This window comes from Dipodomys merriami, unplaced genomic scaffold (assembly GCF_024711535.1).
Source record: "Dipodomys merriami isolate MVZ:Mamm:240054 unplaced genomic scaffold, mDipMer1.0.p SCAF_325, whole genome shotgun sequence".
Classification (NCBI taxonomy): domain Eukaryota; kingdom Metazoa; phylum Chordata; class Mammalia; order Rodentia; family Heteromyidae; genus Dipodomys; species Dipodomys merriami.
In genome coordinates, this window is record NW_027204771.1 from 1,146,970 (window position 1) to 1,164,021 (window position 17,052).

The window sequence follows — 17,052 nt, forward strand, 5'->3', positions numbered from 1 at the left end:
CCTAAATTTTTTTTTTTAAAGCAGAATTCACATAGAAAGATGATGACACTTTGGTGGGGCAGATAAAACCCTCAGGGCTCTGCAGCAACAACGGAGGCCTTTTGTACTTCTACTGCTACCCAGTTGTCTGGGCAGACGGAAGGAAGTATTAGATCCGTGTGCAGAGAGAGGGCTGGGTTAAATTCCTGCACAAGTGCAATTAGGGAAGTGGAGAAGCAGGCCTGATTATTTCATCTTCAGGAAACCAAAACAAGAAGGGAAATGACAGGAAGTGTGTCTTTGTCTTCTCTCAGATCAAACCCCTTCTTGGCTTATTCCACCTCAATTTTTTTTTTGGGGGGGTGGTGCCAGTCATGGGACTTGAACTCAGGGTCCAGGCACTTGGCCCTGAGCTTTTGCAGCCAAGGCTAGTGCTCTATCTCTTCTTAGAGCCACAGTGCCACTTTCCAGCTTCTTGGTAGTTGATTGGAGATAAGAGTCTCACAGACTTTCTGGTCCAGGCTGGCCTTGAACTGTGATCCTCTGATCCCACCCTCCTGGGATAACAGGCTTGAGTGGCCAATGCCTGGCTGGCACATCTGCATTTGAAGTAGTCACAATGCAAGTGCCCAGTTGCTACATGTGGCCAGTGGCTATTCTGCTGAGTAAAGTCATAATGGTGGAGTCACCTGGTTATCTGCAAATTTCTCCCAGTCCCATACCAACCCCATCCACGGGTGCCAGCCTCCCTCCCTGGAAAGGCTGCGCCCCAGCTTACCGTTCCCAGAGTCCTTAGGCTGGCACACACACGCACATGCGTGCGCACACACTCATACACAAAATAGAACAGTCTTTATTTAAATCTAGGCTTTAGAAAATTGATACGCAGTTCTCAGATCTCACACAAGTTTCCAGAAAGCATACAAAAACATGTAGAATGACGATTTCAAAGTGTTTTAAAAGGCACAATATCCAGAAGGAGGAAGTAGGAGGGAGGGAAGAGAAGAAGGGTAAGGAAAGGGAGGAGGAAAGGAGGAAGGAGAGAGAGAAGAAGGGGGAAGAAAGAGGAAGAGAAGGGATAAGGAAGTGAGGAAGGAGGGAGGGGCAGGAAGCTGCCAGAGATTACTTCTAGGTGGCACAGGGAAACAGCTTCCCTGCCCGTGGTCACTGGGACAGATGGCCCCACCAGGGACCCGGATCCCTGCCCAACCCACCAGCCACTAGACAGTGGAGGCGAACACCTGCCCCTACTGCCCACATCCATCCATTGGTCAAGGGGTGTGGAGGTTCAGGGGTCAGGGAGGGAATCCTCCCTGGGTCCACCCTCAGTAGGAGAAAGGGGACCTAGGTCCCCCCCTCTGCCCCCTGACCCCCAAAACGATCTCTCTGGGACAGCCGGGATGCCCTGAGACATTTCCTGCTGTGATCTGCACAGAGTTCTGGTCTGATTTTCGCTCCCTGCTCCCCAGGTGCTGGGAGGCAGCCCAGGCGGTCATCTGAGGAGGGCTGTCCAGAAATAAGAGGGGTGCAGGTTTCCACCCCCACCCCCACCCCGAGGAGGAGGGAGGAAGGGGGGATGAGCACATCCAATGTCCCCTCCCAATGTGGTCCAGAGCTGTGCATCAAGGCAAGGACAAGGCCTTGGCCAGGCGGGTCCAGAACCAGGACTTGGTGCAGGGGTTGGTGTAGTCACAGACTGTGATGAACCGGAGGATGCTGGGAAATTCCTTCTTCATGGCCTTGTACCTGATGGGAATCAGGCGCTTCTGATGGGCACCTGCCGGCCGGGCATGGGACATAGCCGTTAGCTGCCCACCCCGACCCAGACAGGCCCAGACCCCAACGGAGGGGACAGCAGCCCGCGGCCACGCAGCACACGGAGACACACATGTGTGTTGACATAGAGAGCCGCGAATGCATTATCTTCGTGGCCAAAGACCTCCAAAACATCCACACTGGGTGCCAGTGGTGGCTCATGCCTGTCATCTCAGGAGGCTGAGATCTGGAGAACTGGGGCTCAAAGCCAGCCCCAGGACAGGGAGTCTATGAGACTTTTACACCTCCAATGAACCACCAAAATACCAGAAGTGGTGCTGTGGCTCAAGGGGTAGAGCACCAACCTTGAGCACAGAGAGGCTCAGGGACAGTGTGCTCCTAGGCCCTGAGTTCAAGCCCCAAGACAGGCACAAAACTAAACAACATGGAGGAAGGTGTCTTGGGGCAGAGGTAGGAGGGGCATTCCTGGATCTACAGTTCTCTAGCCGGGGGCAGGACTCAGTTTACCTGGAGAGAGGCTGAGCGCGAATTTGGTCTGGAAGTCACACTCTTTGCTCTGCAGGTAATCATCGGAGACCACCACCACCATCCGGCGGCATCTGGGAGAGAATGGGCACTGCGGTGACTTCGTTTAGTGTAGGCACAGACTCCATCAGGGACCCAACACCGGGGAGCTTTGTGCCCCCCCCATCCCAGGCTCCCCTAGGTAACCTCTTCTCGATGAGCTCGCTGGCAATGGACCAGACACAGGTGCCAGGGAGGACATCGCGGTCGGACACGCACAGCTTCAGCCGGTGCTCCGTCTGCTCCAGCTGCCGGATCATCTCCTGCACAAACTGCAGGTCGCTGGGGCAGTAGCAGATGAAGGCATCGAAGAGCTCCGGTGCTTGTCCTGGGGGGGTGAGGGGGGACGAACAGCATCGGGGGAATGGTCAGAGGGCCAGGCACCCACAGCTGGAGCCAGTCATCCTGGCTACGACTCAGGAGGCTGAGATCTGAAAATCATGGTTCAAAAGCCAGGAAAGTCCAAGAGACCAGAAAACGGAGTGGCTCAAAAGTGGTACAGTGCCAGTCCTGATCACAAAGAGTTCAGGGACAGCGCCCAAGCCATGAGTTCAAGCCCCGGGGGGAAAGAGACTCCATGGCAATCAATGTCCAGGTGGTATTTGCTAGAAATTTCCTGGTGTCCATCCCAATGTGCTCCAGTTGGGTAGAAGTCCTGGGTTAATCGTGACACAGGCCATGCCTTGAAAGTCACAAGGCAAATCAGAGACGGAACTATTTTCATTGCTTTTCCACATTCCCTCCCTCACTTCCTTTCAATGCCAGTCCTGAGCGTGAACTCAAGGCTAGCACTCTACATCAACTTGAGCCACGACACCACTTCTGGCTTTTCCTGTGTATGTGGTGCTGAGGAATCGAACCCAGGGCTTTGTGCATGCTGGGCAAGCAACTCTACCCCACTGAGCCACCTTTCCACCCAGCTTATTTTTTGTCAAGGTGGGTGCTCTACCGTTTGAACCACACTTCTACACACTTCAGGTAGCTCCCTGGTGACCAAGAATCATTTCTCTGCAATCTCAAGTGATCTTCAGGTCTCAGCCTCCTGAGTAGCTAGGGACCGACCCCAAGGGCAAACCACCCATCACTGGCTTCACCACCATCTGTCAGGGTGGGGAAACTGAGGCTCCAAATGACGAAGTTGGCCTGCCCACCTTCTTCCTCAGAGCCCCCACGAGGAAAGCACCCAGTGCCTACCCAGCGGGTCATCCAGTGTGGTGATGCCGGTCAGCTCCTCGGTCCTGGGGACGCTGCTGTCCACTCGGGCCACCTGCAAGGGTTTCTCGGCCTCCAGCTCCTGCTGCTTCCGAATGTACTTCAGGCAGTCCTCCTCTGCGGGAGAAGGGCATGGCTGGGGGCAGGACCATCGCTCCTTCTCCACAGGCCAGGCCCATCCCTCCTCCACCACCCCGTTCCTCTGTGTGTGTGTTAGGGGGGGTGAGTGCGTGTGCCAGGCCTGGGACTCGAACTGGGGACCTGGACGCTGTCCCTGAGCTCTTCCACTCAAGGCTGGCGGCTCTACCACTGGAGCCACAGCACCACTTCTGGCTTTTTGGTCTTTCCCTGAACTTCGTGGACTTGGCTGTCTGGGCTTGGCCTCAAACCAGGGTGGGAAAGGTGTGAGACTCTCCCCGCTCCAGAGAACCACAGAGAACCAGAAGTGACACTGTGGCTCCAGTGGTAGAGCACCAAACCTTGGGTGAAAAGAGCCCACGGACAGCGCCCAGGCCAAGACCCAAACAACAACAAACCCAGTTGGAACCTTTCAAGGCACCTGAGGTTTGGGGTATAGTCTGCTCCCCATTTCCCTCCCCTTATAGTCCCTCCCCTCTGAGGCTTGGGGTTCCTCTGCTCCCCAAGTCGCGCCCCACCCCCTCTGTGCTTTTTCAAGGTCTCTTCTTTCAGGCCTTTCTTCCTTCCTTTGGCCTGGACAGGAAAACCCGACCCTCTCCGGGCTCCAATCGGGGCCTTTTCCAGCTTCGGTACCCCCTTGATGGGAGAAAGTGGGGGGGCATTTCTGATATCCCTTCCCCCTCCCCACCCTTTCCATGAGCATCCCGGGGCACCTCTGAACTCCCTTCCCCTTCCATCCCCACCCTAGGCCCCTTAAATGAGAAACAAGAGGGGCATGGGGCATATGTACCCCCCATCCCACCCTCGCCATGCCCCCCTATGCCCGGACCCAGCACCCCTCACATTCTCCTCTCCGTCCCTGAGCCCCCAGCACCCCCCGCTCCATGCCGCCCCCCGGCCCTCACCGATGTCCGCGCGCAGCTCCTGCAGCACGTCCTTGCGGCCCAGCTGCTCCAGCAGCCACAGCAGGCGGCCCACCGAGGCTCCCGGCCGGGCCTGCCAGGCGTCCAGCAGCGCGGCAGTGGGGTCAGGCCGGGCCTCCAGCTGCCGGATCTCCAGGTACTCGAAGCCCATCTCCTCGGCCAGCACCGTCCAGTCGGCCGCCACGGCCGTGCGCGGGTTCAGGTGCAGCGCCAGGCGGCGCCGCACGCGCACGTTCAGGGCGGCCAGGGGCAGCTCGGCAGCGGCGGGGGACAGCGCGGAGGCCGGGGTCGAGGACCGGGCCGGACCGGGGGACGGCGCCGGCGCCGAACCCGACAGACCCCGGGATGCAAACTCCGCGCCCGGGCCTCCCGCGGCCATGGCGCCTCGCCGCGGAGCCGGCTGCGCGTCTCCGCGGACTTCCTGCTTCCTCGCCGGGAGCTCACCGCCGGCCACGCCCGCTTTCGGTTTCCGCGGGAGGGGAAGGAGGAGGCGCCGCCCCTGCGGCCCGGTCCGGCGGGCCTCGCCCTGAGCTGGGGGGGGTAAGGGAGGGGCTGTGTGCACACACGGGAAAGCCTTTCGATGCCTTCAAAAAGAGAGCCCAGTGCTGGAGCTGCGGCTCCCGCCTGAGGCTGAGATCCAGAGGATCGAAAACAGCCCGGGCAGGAAAGACGGTGAGACCACCAGAAAACTGCAAGTGGAAATGTGGCTCAAGGGGTCGAGCGCCAGCCTCGAGCAAAAGAGCTCAGAGACAGCACCGACGACAACCCCATGATTGACCCCCCCCCCAAAAAAAAAGAAATGGAGAAAGGGGGTTACAGCAACCAGCCTGGGCCTTTAGGAGTTAATGGGGTTGAAGGGGTGTGTGTGTGTGTATGTATGTGTGTGTCTGTGTGTTGGTGTTGGTTCTGGAGCTTGAACTTGGGGCCTGGACTCTCCTTTAGCGTGTGTGTGTGTGGAGAGGGGGGTCCTGGGGCTTGAACTTGGGGCCTGGACTCTGTCCTTTAGTGTGTGTGTATGTGTGTGTATGTCTGTGTGTGTCTGTGTGTCTCTGTGTTGGTGTTGGTTCTGGAGCTTGAACTTGGGGCCTGGACTCTCCTTTAGCTTGTGTGTCTGTGTGTTGGTGTTGGTTCTGGAGCTTGAACTTGGGGCCTAGAACTCTCCTTTAGCTTGTGTGTGTGTGTGTGTATGTGTGTGTGTCCTGGGGCTTGAACTTGGGGCCTGGACTCTGTCCTTTAGTGTGTGTGTATGTGTGTGTATGTCTGTGTGTGTCTGTGTGTCTCTGTGTTGGTGTTGGTTCTGGAGCTTGAACTTGGGGCCTGGACTCTCCTTTAGCTTGTGTGTCTGTGTGTTGGTGTTGGTTCTGGAGCTTGAACTTGGGGCCTAGAACTCTCCTTTAGCTTGTGTGTGTGTGTGTGTATGTGTGTGTGTCCTGGGGCTTGAACTTGGGGCCTGGACTCTGTCCTTTAGTGTGTGTGTGTGTATGTCTGTGTGTGTCTGTGTGTCTGTGTGTTGGTGTTGGTTCTGGACTGTTGGGGCCTGGACTCTCCTTTAGCTTGTGTGTGTGTGTGTGTGTGTGTGTTGGTCCTGGGGCTTGAACTTGGGGCCTGGACTTTGTCATTTAGTGTGTGTGTGTGTGTGTGTCTGTGTGTTGGTGTTGGTTCTGGAGCTTGAACTTGGGGCCCGGACTCTGTCCTTTAGTGTGTGTGTGTCTGTGTGTCTGTGTGTTGGTGTTGGTTCTGGAGCTTGAACTTGGGGCCTGGATTCTCCTTTAGTGTGTGTGTGTGTCTGTGTGTGTGTTGGTGTTGGTTCTGGAGCTTGAACTTGGGGCCTGGACTCTCCTTTAGTGTGTGTGTGTGTGTGTGTGTGTGTGTGTGTGTGTGTGTGCTTGTGCCTGTGTGGGTTGGTCCTGGAGCTTGAACCCAGGGCTGGGGCTCTGTCCCTGAGCCTCTCTGTGCTTAAGGCTGGCGCTCTACCCCTTGAGACACAGCCCGACGTCAGCTTTTACTGAGTCATTTATTGGAGATCAGAGTCTCACAGCCTTTCCTGCCCAGGGCTGGCTTCAAACCGCGATCCTCAGCTCTCAGCCTCCTGAGCAGCTGGGCTGACAGGCCTGAGCCACCCGCATGTTTGTGACGATCCACTGTCCGTGCTGCCGCCGGGGAATCGCATATGGCTTTGCCCTGGACAGACTGACCCTGTCCACAGACTGAGGTCCGGGGGTTTGAGAGCAGGAGGCTGGGGCCAGAGCAGAGGGAACTAAGTGTGTATGTGGCGGGGAGGGGTCCGCTTGTCAGAGCAGTCGTGGACCCAACGCTGAGGCTGCGCCCTTGTGGGGGGCGACACATTGCGAAAGTCGGGTGTCCAGTGGGCAGCCCTGGCGGGGATCCGGCGATGTCCACCCTTCCCTCAGCCCCCAGGAGGCCAGGCGGGCCGTCCAGCCGGACTTTGGAGCCTCGGAAGGGCGACCGAGAGGCGCGGCCTCAGGCAGATCCTCCTCCTGATTGGCTGGCTGCGATGAGCGGGGCGTGGTCTCAGGCAGCCAGTACCCACTTCCGAGTCAATGAACGGGAGGGCGTGGTGTCAGCAGCTAGCGGCTCCTTCTGATTGGCTGGCTTCGATGAGCGGGGCGTGGCTTCAGGCAGCCTCCCCCCCCCCCTCTCCAACTTCTGATAGGCTGAAGCGGGAGAGCGGGCGTGGTCTAAGGCAGCCAGTGCTTCCTTCTGATTGGCGAGAGTCGGGGGGTGGGTGGGCACCTTCGGGACGCTTTCGCAAACTCCGGTTTGGCTGGCACACCTCGAGCGGGGGTGGGGGGGGGGAAGCGGGGTAACCGGACGGCGGTTGTGCGCAGGCGCGGACGAAGGTTTATTTTATTCCCGATCGCAAGAATCCGGGGCGCCGGAGAAGCCGGGGGCGTTGTCCATGGAGTCCAAGGCTGCCGTTTGGAGGCTCCAGGTGCTGCTGGGACATCTGTCCCGCCGGCCCGACTCGGACCCCGGGCCGAGGGCCGCGCCGTGCCGCGGGGCCTCCGCTCAGGCCGCGGCCGGCGACGTGGTGGTGGTGCACGGCCGGCGCACGGCCATCGGCAAGGCGGGCCGCGGGGGCTTCAAGGTGCGGGGACCCCGGGCCGAGCTGGGCGGAGGGGGGGACCCCGGGATCGGGCGGAGGGGGGGACCCCGGGATCGGGCGGAGAGGGGGGACCCCGGAATCGGGCGGAGGGGGGACCCCGGGCCGGGCGGAGACGGGACCCCGGGATCGGGCGGAGGGGGGACCCCGGGATCGGGAGGAGGGGGGACCCTGGGATCGGGCGGAGGGGGGACCCCGGGCCGGGCGGAGAGGGGGACCGTGGGGCAGGGCCGGGCGGAGGGGGGACCCCGGGATCGGGCGGAGGGGGGACCCCGGGATCGGGCGGAGGGGGGACCCCGGGCCGGGCGGAGAGGGGGACCGTGGGGCAGGGCCGGGCGGAGGGGGGAGGGGGGACCCCGGGATCGGGCGGAGGGGGGACCCCGGGCAGGGCGGAGAGGGGACCCCGGGATCGGGCGGAGAGGGGGCCCCCGGGATCGGGCGGAGGGGGGACCCCGGGATCGGGCGGAGAGGGGGCCCCCGGGATCGGGCGGAGAGGGGGGACCTCGGGGCAGGGCCGGGCGGAGGGGGGACCCCGGGATCGGGCGGAGGGGGGACCCCGGGATCGGGCGGAGGGGGGACCCCGGGACCGGGCGGAGGGGAGGACCCCGGGCAGACGGAGGCCCCGAACCCTTCCCCGAGGAGGGCCGAGGGTGATGGGTCCCCGGGACGGGCTTGGGGAGTTTTCTTAACTTGGGGGTGCGGATGAGAAAGTGGGGTTCACCCATCCTGGGCCCCTCCCGGCAGGACACCACCCCCGATGAGCTCCTGTCGGCCGTGATGACCGCCGTGCTGCGGGACGTGAACCTGAGGCCGGAGCAGCTGGGGGACATCTCCGTGGGTGAGGCCCCGGGTCCCCGACACCCCGAACCCCGAGATCTGCCCAGGGGAAAGGCGGCCGATGACCCCACCCTGGCCCTCCTCCCGGGGGAGCAGGGCCGCCCGGCCTGACAGGCCGAGTCCGAGGGCCGGAGGAGGAGGGCTGTGCGTGCACGCGCGTGGGAGCGCGTGTAACGTGTGTGTGTGTGTGTGTGTGTGTGTGTGTGTGCATGTGCGCATGCGCCGGCACTGGGGCCTGGACTTGGCCCCGGCTCCTGTCCCAGCTTTATCATCGTCCAAGGCCGGTGGTGCTTTACCCCCTGAGCCACAGCTCAGTCCTGGTCTTTTGCCGATGATGGGGTAAGTGTTCTCGTGGACTTTTCCTCCCCCGGGGCCGGCTGGGGGCCTCCGTCCTCAGATCTCAGCCTCCCGAGCACTGGGATGACAGTCTTGCTCACATGAACACCGTCTAGGCCAGGAGGCAAGGCAGACAAGACAAAAGTCTGTCTACTCCAGCCTTCTCGCTGACACGGGGAGACACTGAGGCCCAGAGCATTTGCCCCACAGCTGGCTTGACCTCAGCCTTTACCTGCAGCCTACGGCCGGGTCCCATCCCGCACCGCTTCCCTTGACATATAATGAGCCGGTCGCGGGTGGCTCAGGAGGCTGAGACCTGAGGACCCCAGTTCCAAGCCAGCCTGGACAGGAAGAAAGTCCATGAGACTCCTATCTCTCATTGAACTCCAAAAAGCTGGAAGTGGAGCTGTGGCTCCAGTGGCAGAGCACCAGCCTTGAGCACAAAGCTCAGGGGCAGTGCCCAGGCCCCGAGTTCAAGCCCCAGGATTGGCACTCACGTGCGTGTGCACACACCAAGCTCATTCCCCGCACCCTGGGCTCGGGTCTGTTGGCTGTCACGTTCTGTGTTGGGTGCTCAGCTTATCTGCAGGACAGGCCTCCTGCCCCATCCGTGCAGTTTTGGGGGACAGCATGGTGCAGAGGTATCTGACTGAAACTCTCCTGACTCCAGGAGCTTGTGTGTGAGACCCGGACAGGCTGTTGGAGAATGATCTGGAATACCTCCTGTCTGCTGCTCACAGCTGTCCCTTCAGCGCTCAGAGCGCTTCCTTAGCACTGAAGAAGGCTTTCCTTGTTCACAGGCAACGTGCTTCAGCCTGGAGCCGGGGCAGTGATGGCCAGGATTGCGCAGTTTCTGAGGTGATCTTGCCTGCTTTTACCTCTGAATTGGCCACTGTGGTTTTTGAGTGGATTCCAGCCCCCCAAAACTCAATGAGCCAGCCAGGTGCTGGTGGCATCACGCCTGTCATCCTAGCTACTCAGGAGGCCGGGATCTAGAGGATCGCAGTTCACAGGCGGGTCAGGAAAGTCCGTGAGAGCCTCATCTCCAATGCACCTCCAGAAAACAGGAAGTGGCGCTGTGGCTCAAGTCCTTAGAATGCTCGCAAAAAGGAGATCAGGGACAGGGCCCAGGTCCAGAATTCAAGCCCCATGATTGGCCAATAAAAAAAATCAGAATGGGATCATGGAAGGATCAGATCAAAGCAATCCAAAAATCCCTGGGATGGTGTTCTGTGGACCCAACCTTTCCCCTACAAGGAGGAGCAGGGGAGGGATCAGGTCCTGAGCCAAGGCACACAGGCCCGGGACACTGGGGGAAAGGTCGGCAGTCACGTGATTGTACACAACGCGAGTGTGGCTGTTTACACTAGGCCTGAGTGGCCTCTGTCCTCCCATGTCAGATAAATAACTGGAAAACATGCTGATCACTGGGCTGGCTTTGCTGGCCGGCTGACCAAGCTGCTAAGCCAATACCTGCACCATCGGCAGAAGTTTGGGGTTGGGGCAGAGCCCAGGGCAAAGGGGTGGGGGTGGGGGGAATGGGAGTCTGCTACTGCTCCGGAAATCTTGACCTTCAGTACTTGCTGTGCCAAGATGGGAATGAATGATTGGAATATTCCTTCCTCCCTTTTTTTCTTTTTCTTTTTTGCTGATTCCAGAGCTTAAACTCTGAATCTCCCAGACTGAGAATCTCAAGGACAGCCTGGCACTGGTGGCTCAGGCCTGAAATCCCAGCTACCCTGGAGGCTGAGATCTGAGGATCACAGTTAAAAGCCAGCCCAAGGCAGGAATGGCACTTAGACTCTTAACCTCCAGTAAACTACCAGAAAACCAGAAGTGGCGCTGTGGCTCAAGTGGTAGAGCACTCACCTTGAGCAGAATTGCTGAGGGACAGCGCCCAGGCCCAGAGTTTAAGCCCCATGCCCAACAACAGCAACAACAAAGAATTTCACTGATGTTTCTGCCAGGGCTGGCTTTGAACCTCCATCATCCAGATCTCTGCCTCCTGAGTAGCAAGGATGACAGGCATGAGCTTCCAGCCCTGGGACTGTTGTATTGTGTTGGGATGGCACCATGCAATGCCCCTTCTTTGGGAACCCCCAACCCCAGAAGGAGAAAAGGCCTAGCACTGCTCTTTGTCCAGATGGGGACTGGGAGGAAAGGCAAGGCAGAGAATGACAGGGCCATCTCTCCTCTGTCTCAGCGGCATCCCGGAGACCGTACCTCTATCCACCGTCAACCGACAGTGCTCTTCCGGCCTGCAGGCGCTGGCTAACATTGCAGGTAAGGGGGGCAGGTCACTGCCCAAGACCCGGACTGGGCATGGTCCTGACACCGCATGGCTGCAGCAGCACCTGGCTGTCTGCTGGGGCAGCAGGAAGCAGTTTTTTATTTATTTCTTTTTTGCCAGTCCTGGGGCTTGAACTCAGAGCCTGGGCACTGTCCCTGAGCTTCTCTTGCTCAAGGCTAGTGCTCTACCCCTTGAGCCACAGCACCACTTCCGGCTTTTTCTGTGTATGTGGTACTGAAGAATCGAACCCAGGACTTCATGCATACTAGGCAAGCACTCTACCACTGAGCCACCTTCCCAGCCCCCAGGAAGCATTTTTTATTCCACTTATTTATTTTGTGTCAGTGGTGGGGCTTGAACTCAGGGCCCAGGCGCTGACCCTGAGCTCTTTTACTCAATCGTATGCTCTACCACGTGAGCCACAGCACCATTTCCAGCTTTTTGGTGTTTCATTAGACATAAGAGTTGCACAGACTTTCCTGCCTCGGCTGGCTTTGAACCCTGATCCTCTAGATCTCAGCCTCCTGAGCAGCTAGGACAGGTGTGAGCCAGTGGAGCCCCGCAGGAGGCGGGGCTTTGTGAAGACCTCCCGGGCAGTTCCTGGGTCTGGCTTCGCTGGGTCCCACCTGGAGGACAGGTGGGGTGGGGCCCCTCAGCTCACACACAGGCTCCACCGCAGCCCCCTGGTCACGGAACACTTTTGTTGCAGGTGGCATCAGAAATGGGTCTTATGACATTGGCATGGCCTGTGGGTAAGAATTCCTTCCAGTCGGGGAGCTGATAACTGCTGTGATCGTCCAACTAATTTTCCTCTTCCTTGATTCTAAATGATGGTGATTTGGGGGTGCCCCCAGCCCTCCTCCCCTTGGCAATGCTGGGAGCAGGTTCCCCACAAATCCAATCTGCTCTGGTGGACTCGAAGCTTTCATTTCCTGGAGATGTCGGCAATCTTTTGTTTTCAGTGATTTTTATTTTATTTCATTTCTTTGGGTTGTGGGGCTTGAACTCAGGGTCTGGGCACTGTCCCTGATTTCTTTTGCTCTACCACTTGGAACCATGGCTCCACTTGTGGTTTTTCTGGTGGTTCATTGGAGATCAGAGTCTCGGACTTTCCTTCCCGGGCTGGTGTGGAACTGTGATCCTCCAGATCTTGGCCTCCTGAGTAGCTGGACTGACGGGCATGAGCCACCAGTGGGTGATGGCCAGTGGAGTTTTTCTCAGGAAGCATCTCTGGCCTCTGGCCGACCTTGGCTGACTAGAACTGGGCTCTGCTGACCCATGTCTCAGTAGGGAGATAGCCAAAGTTCACAAACCGGGATCTGGTTGTCTGAGCCTTGTCCCTTGGGTTCCCTTCTTCCCAGGGAAAGCATTGTAGGTGCTCTGAGAAGAGCTAGAACCTTCTGTGAGTTCTCCAGGACTTTGACTTTGAGGCATGGCACTAAGATTACACGGTTACAAAGCTCTCTGTGCGCTGATGGCTCACATCGTCTTCATAGATAGTCAGGAGGCTGAGATCTGAGGATCATGGTTTGAAGCTAGCACAGGTAGGAATGTCTGGGAGACCGATCTCCAATAAACTACCCCATAAATGGAGCTGTGGCACAAGTGTTTGAGCCCCTGCCTTACAAGAAAGCAAAGGGACAGATTCCAAGCCCTGAGCATAAGCCCAGTATTTAAGAAAAAGAAATAAGAACAAAATATCCCTGGGCCTAAGTAATACTGAAATCCCCGCTGGCTGGCGCCTAAGACTTTGACATGTCTGTTTGCCCAGAGCGTCTATTTGGAAATGAGTCCTGAGGCCAGAGTCCCTCAGTGGGGTTCGGGCTGGGTGACAGTCAGAACCCTGACACCCCTCCATCCCTCAGGACCCGCATTTGTGACAAGGATTCCTGTTGGGGATGGATTACATGGGTGACTGCCAGAGCTTACCCTTGGGGCCTGGTTTTGGTGACACAATTCCACCCAGTGCTGGGGCATCAACCCATTCAGCCACGCTGGTGTGTGAGGTCATTCTTACCCATCCTGGGGCTGGACCACAGAGCCTGGGCACTGACCCTTTGCTTTTTCACTCCAGGCTAGTAATGCTCTACCACCTGAGCCATGCTGCTGATTCTGGCTTTTTGCTGCGTCCTTGGAAATCAGAGTCTCATAGACTTTCCCGCCTGGGTGGGCCTTGAACTGCAGGCCTCAGCCACCATGACCCGGGTACTCAGTGATGTGCTTGAGGCCTGGGGCTCTGCCCCTGTGCACTGACCACTACCACTTCCGGCCAGCCAGTCCACTTCCTCCACATAGATGATGTCTCTTCTCCCTCTGACTGGGCGTGTCCTAGGGCAGGGTCTACCAGGGCTTCCTCGGAAGCTGCCGATTGGCTGTTCAGCAGTTCACACAGTGTTCTGATTGGTCATGGATGCAGGAGAGGCGTGTGTCCTGATTGCTTATGGATGCAGGGAGAGATCTGTGTCCTGATTGGTCCTGGACTCAGGAAGAGGCGTGGTTCTGATTAGACCTGGGTGCGGGGAGAGGCGGGGCTTGGGCAGAGCTGTCCCCCAGGCCTGCCATGCTGGCCTGGGGGCCCGGCCTGCCTTGCAGCCCTTCCCACCCTTCATCCTGGGGGCTCCCTGGCCGTTGGCCACCCCTGGTCCGGCGGTGCTTGGTGTGCAGGAGGACCCTGGTGGGACTCAGTTTCTCCGTTTGGCTTCTCAGGGTGGAGTCCATGTCTATGGCTGAGAGAGGGAATCCTGGCAACATCAGTTCCCGCCTGGTGGACAATAAGAAGGCCAGAGACTGTCTGATCCCCATGGGGTGAGTGCCAGGCGGGCCTTCCTTTAGAAGCTTCCAGAATCCCTCATCCTCTGAGACATAGGGGACCTGGGCGGGCCTGGCACTTAGTGACCGCACCCAGCCTCCTACCCCGGCCTATGCGTCCCCTTCCCGGGCCGACCCCATGGCTCAGATCAGGCTTGGGTCCTGGGAGGTCCAGGCCCAGCCCCAACCACCGGTCGGGTTTGCTGCTTTGCTTCTAGAATCACTTCGGAGAACGTGGCTGAGCGGTTTGGCATCTCCAGGGAGCGGCAGGACGCCTTCGCACTGGCCTCCCAGCAGAAGTGAGGGCTGGGGTCGGGACGGGGAAAGAACCCGGTGTGCCCTGAGTCATGTTCCATCAGTACTGGGATTTGAACTCAGTGCCTTTGCCCGTGTTTGGTTTTTTCCATTCCAAGCCTGGTGCTTTACGACTGGAGACATACTTCCACTCCAGCTTTTGGCTAGTTCACTGGAGAGGAAGACTCTCCCAGATTTTCTTGCCCAGGGTTGGCTTGGAACTGTGATCTTCAGATCTCAGCCTCCTGAGTGGCTGGGATGACAGGCGGGAGCTACCAGTCCTGATCCTCTTCTCCTTTGAGGTTCAGATGAGTCACCACCAGGACCTCTAGGGCTCAGGAAGGCTTGGGGTGTGCCCCCCAGGTCGCAGGGCCTATGGGATCCTCTGTCCCCGCCCAGAACTGGGCTCCTGCATTTATTTGGAAGGTGTTGTGTGCGGGTGGCCCTGTACCAGGGAAGTTTGGTGGGGCAGGGGGAAGGCTGGGAGGCCTGACCCTGTCTGTCTGTCTGTCCATGCTGCTGAAAGGGCAGCCAGAGCTCAGAGCCAGGGCTGCTTCCGTGCTGAGATCGTGCCCGTGACCACCACCGTCCTGGATGCCAAGGGCAACCCCCAGACCCTCACCGTGGCTCAGGACGAGGGCATCCGTCCCAGTACCACACTGGAGGGTCTGGCCAAGCTGAAGCCTGCCTTCAAAGATGGTGGCTCCACCACGGCTGGTGAGCAGGGCAGGCCCCTTCCCATTCCCACCCCCACCCCTCCCTCTGCCTCCTCACCTCCTCACCCCTCCCCTGCCCCCCACCCCAGGAAACTCAAGCCAGGTGAGCGACGGGGCGGCGGCCGTGCTGATGGCGCGGAGGTCCACAGCGGAAGAGCTGGGCCTCCCCATCCTCGGTGTGCTGAGATCATTCGCGGTGGTCGGGGTCCCCCCTGACATCATGGGCGTGGGGCCCGCCTACGCCATCCCTGTGGCTCTGCAGAAGGCAGGTGAGACGGCTGCACCCCTTCCTGGCCCCGATCCCTCTCCCCTTTTCCTGTGTGCCAGTCCTGGGGCTTGAACTCAGGACCTGAGGCTGGTCCCTGAGCTTTTGTTGTTGTTGTTCAAGGCTGGTGCTCTACCGTCTGAGCTACGGCTTCACTTCTGTTGGTTGCGATTTCTTTTGGAGACCAGAATCTCACAGATTTTCCTGCCCTCGCAGGCACTAAACCATAATCCTCAGCTGATCTCGGCCTCCTGGGTAGCTGGGATGACAGATGTGAGCCACTGTGGCCGCCACGTCTTGCTTTTTGTGCTTAATTGGAGATAACGGTCTCACAGAGGTTCCTGCCCTGGTGGGTCTTGAACTGCGATCCTCAGATCTCAGCCTCCTAAGTAGCTGGGATTACAGGCGTGAGCCACGGTGCCAGCTCATGCTTCACTTTGCTCTCGGGGTCTCTCCCTTGTGCGCAGGGCTGACGGTGAATGACGTGGACATCTTTGAGATCAACGAGGCCTTTGCCAGCCAGGTGAGCCTGTGTCCCTTGTGTGTGACCCTGGGCGCTGGCGGCCCCGGAGGAGGGGTGGGGGCGGCTCCATCTGCTGTGTTTCCTCGCAGGCCCTGTACTGCGTGGAGAAGCTGGGCATCCCCCCTGAGAAGGTGAACCCCTTGGGGGGCGCCGTGGCCCTGGGCCACCCCCTGGGCTGCACTGGTACGCGCCAGGTGGTCACGCTGCTGAATGAGCTGAAGCGCCGTGGAAAGAGGTGAGGGGAGGGGAGGAGGCCCGGAAGTGGAGTCTCAAGGGCCGAGGCCTGCGGTTCTCTGAACTAGGGCGGGGATGGCCCTAGCTTCGCAGCCGGCCCTGGCCTGCAGGGATGGTTGCCTTGTCTGTGCCCTGCTCAGGGGGGTCTGATTCTGCAGCCTGTTGGTGGGGTGGTGGATGGTGGGAAAGCCCGGCCGGCTGATGCCCAGGCCTCCCCAGGGCCTACGGCGTGGTGTCCATGTGCATTGGGACCGGCATGGGAGCCGCTGCTGTCTTCGAATACCCTGGAAACTGAGGCCCTGCTGGTGTTCCTGAACTCCCCGTGCTCTGTGGACTACGGGACTGCAGCCATGATCCACGAGCCCGAGCCCTCCCTCGCCAGATGGGGTGTGGGGACATCGAAGCACTTTATCTAGTTTGGAAAACGTGAAGGCAGATGGCGCAGCCCATGAGGGGTCACGCATGGAGTGGTCCCCACCAGCCCTCTGTCTATCTGGGCACAAGTCAGTGTGGGACCCCTGTGACTGGGTCCGGTGTGTAACTGGGGGGACAGCAGACTGCCATGGGTGGAATAAACGTGCTATGTCATCTTGACAGTTGTGTTTTTGTTTTGTTTCACAACGGCCAGGTTTTGTCCTGCGCTCCTCTCTCTTCAATTTGAACAATTATTCTTCCATCTGTGTCCCTCTTTCTACAGTGGTGTGGCTTGTCTTTTTCCTTTTGCTCTTACCAGGACTTGAACTCAGGGCCTGAGTCCCGACCCTGAACACTTTGGCTCAAGGCTAGCGCTTTACCACTTCTGGCTTCTTCAGTGCTTAATTTGTCCTAGCCCAGCTGGCTTCCAACCGCAATCCTCAGATCTCAGCCTCCTGGGTAGCTTGGATGAGGGGCATGAGCCACGGATGCCCACCTGGCCTGTTTTTTTGTTCCACCTGGACACATCAGATTCAAGGCCTGGGCTGGAGCTCTGTCCTGATGGGCTGTTATCAATACCTCTCAGAACTATTGGAGTCACAACACAAAAAAGAATTCT

At 58.9% G+C, this 17,052-nt stretch overlaps 2 protein-coding genes across 2 annotated transcripts; one reads left to right on the forward strand and one right to left on the reverse strand.

Moving 5' to 3' along the window:
- Positions 1-812: 812 nt before the first annotated feature.
- Myd88 (MYD88 innate immune signal transduction adaptor) lies at positions 813-5,027 on the reverse strand. Its single transcript, XM_070042428.1, has 5 exons — positions 4,575-5,027; positions 3,514-3,648; positions 2,467-2,647; positions 2,263-2,354; positions 813-1,756 (listed from the first exon to the last, which is right to left on the reverse strand). The coding sequence occupies exons 1-5, from the start codon at positions 4,969-4,971 to the stop codon at positions 1,602-1,604; spliced, it is 960 nt and encodes a 319-aa protein (XP_069898529.1). The 5' UTR covers positions 4,972-5,027; the 3' UTR covers positions 813-1,601.
- Positions 5,028-7,407: 2,380 nt separating this feature from the next.
- Positions 7,408-16,613, forward strand: Acaa1 (acetyl-CoA acyltransferase 1). The gene is made up of 12 exons (XM_070042431.1): positions 7,408-7,701; positions 8,461-8,554; positions 9,690-9,747; positions 11,093-11,172; positions 11,889-11,931; positions 13,886-13,984; positions 14,206-14,286; positions 14,808-14,998; positions 15,087-15,266; positions 15,730-15,785; positions 15,875-16,020; positions 16,239-16,613. The coding sequence occupies exons 1-12, from the start codon at positions 7,513-7,515 to the stop codon at positions 16,312-16,314; spliced, it is 1,293 nt and encodes a 430-aa protein (XP_069898532.1). The 5' UTR covers positions 7,408-7,512; the 3' UTR covers positions 16,315-16,613.
- The last annotated feature ends 439 nt before the right edge of the window (positions 16,614-17,052 follow it).

What these genes read in the sequence shown, in the direction of transcription:
- Myd88 (XM_070042428.1), bottom strand. Translation starts at nt 4,971, where the DNA reads ATGGCCGCGGGAGGCCCGGGCGCGGAGTTTGCATCCCGGGGTCTGTCG. An exon ending in GGAGCTGCGCGCGGACATCG is followed by an intron (nt 3,649 to 4,574) that starts GTGAGGGCCGGG and finishes CTTCTCCCGCAG; the next exon opens with AGGAGGACTGCCTGAAGTAC. An exon ending in CACACTGGATGACCCGCTGG is followed by an intron (nt 2,648 to 3,513) that starts GTAGGCACTGGG and finishes TCACCCCCCCAG; the next exon opens with GACAAGCACCGGAGCTCTTC.
- Acaa1 (XM_070042431.1), top strand. Translation starts at nt 7,513, where the DNA reads ATGGAGTCCAAGGCTGCCGTTTGGAGGCTCCAGGTGCTGCTGGGACAT. An exon ending in TGTGGCTCTGCAGAAGGCAG is followed by an intron (nt 15,267 to 15,729) that starts GTGAGACGGCTG and finishes CCTTGTGCGCAG; the next exon opens with GGCTGACGGTGAATGACGTG. An exon ending in ACGAGGCCTTTGCCAGCCAG is followed by an intron (nt 15,786 to 15,874) that starts GTGAGCCTGTGT and finishes GTTTCCTCGCAG; the next exon opens with GCCCTGTACTGCGTGGAGAA.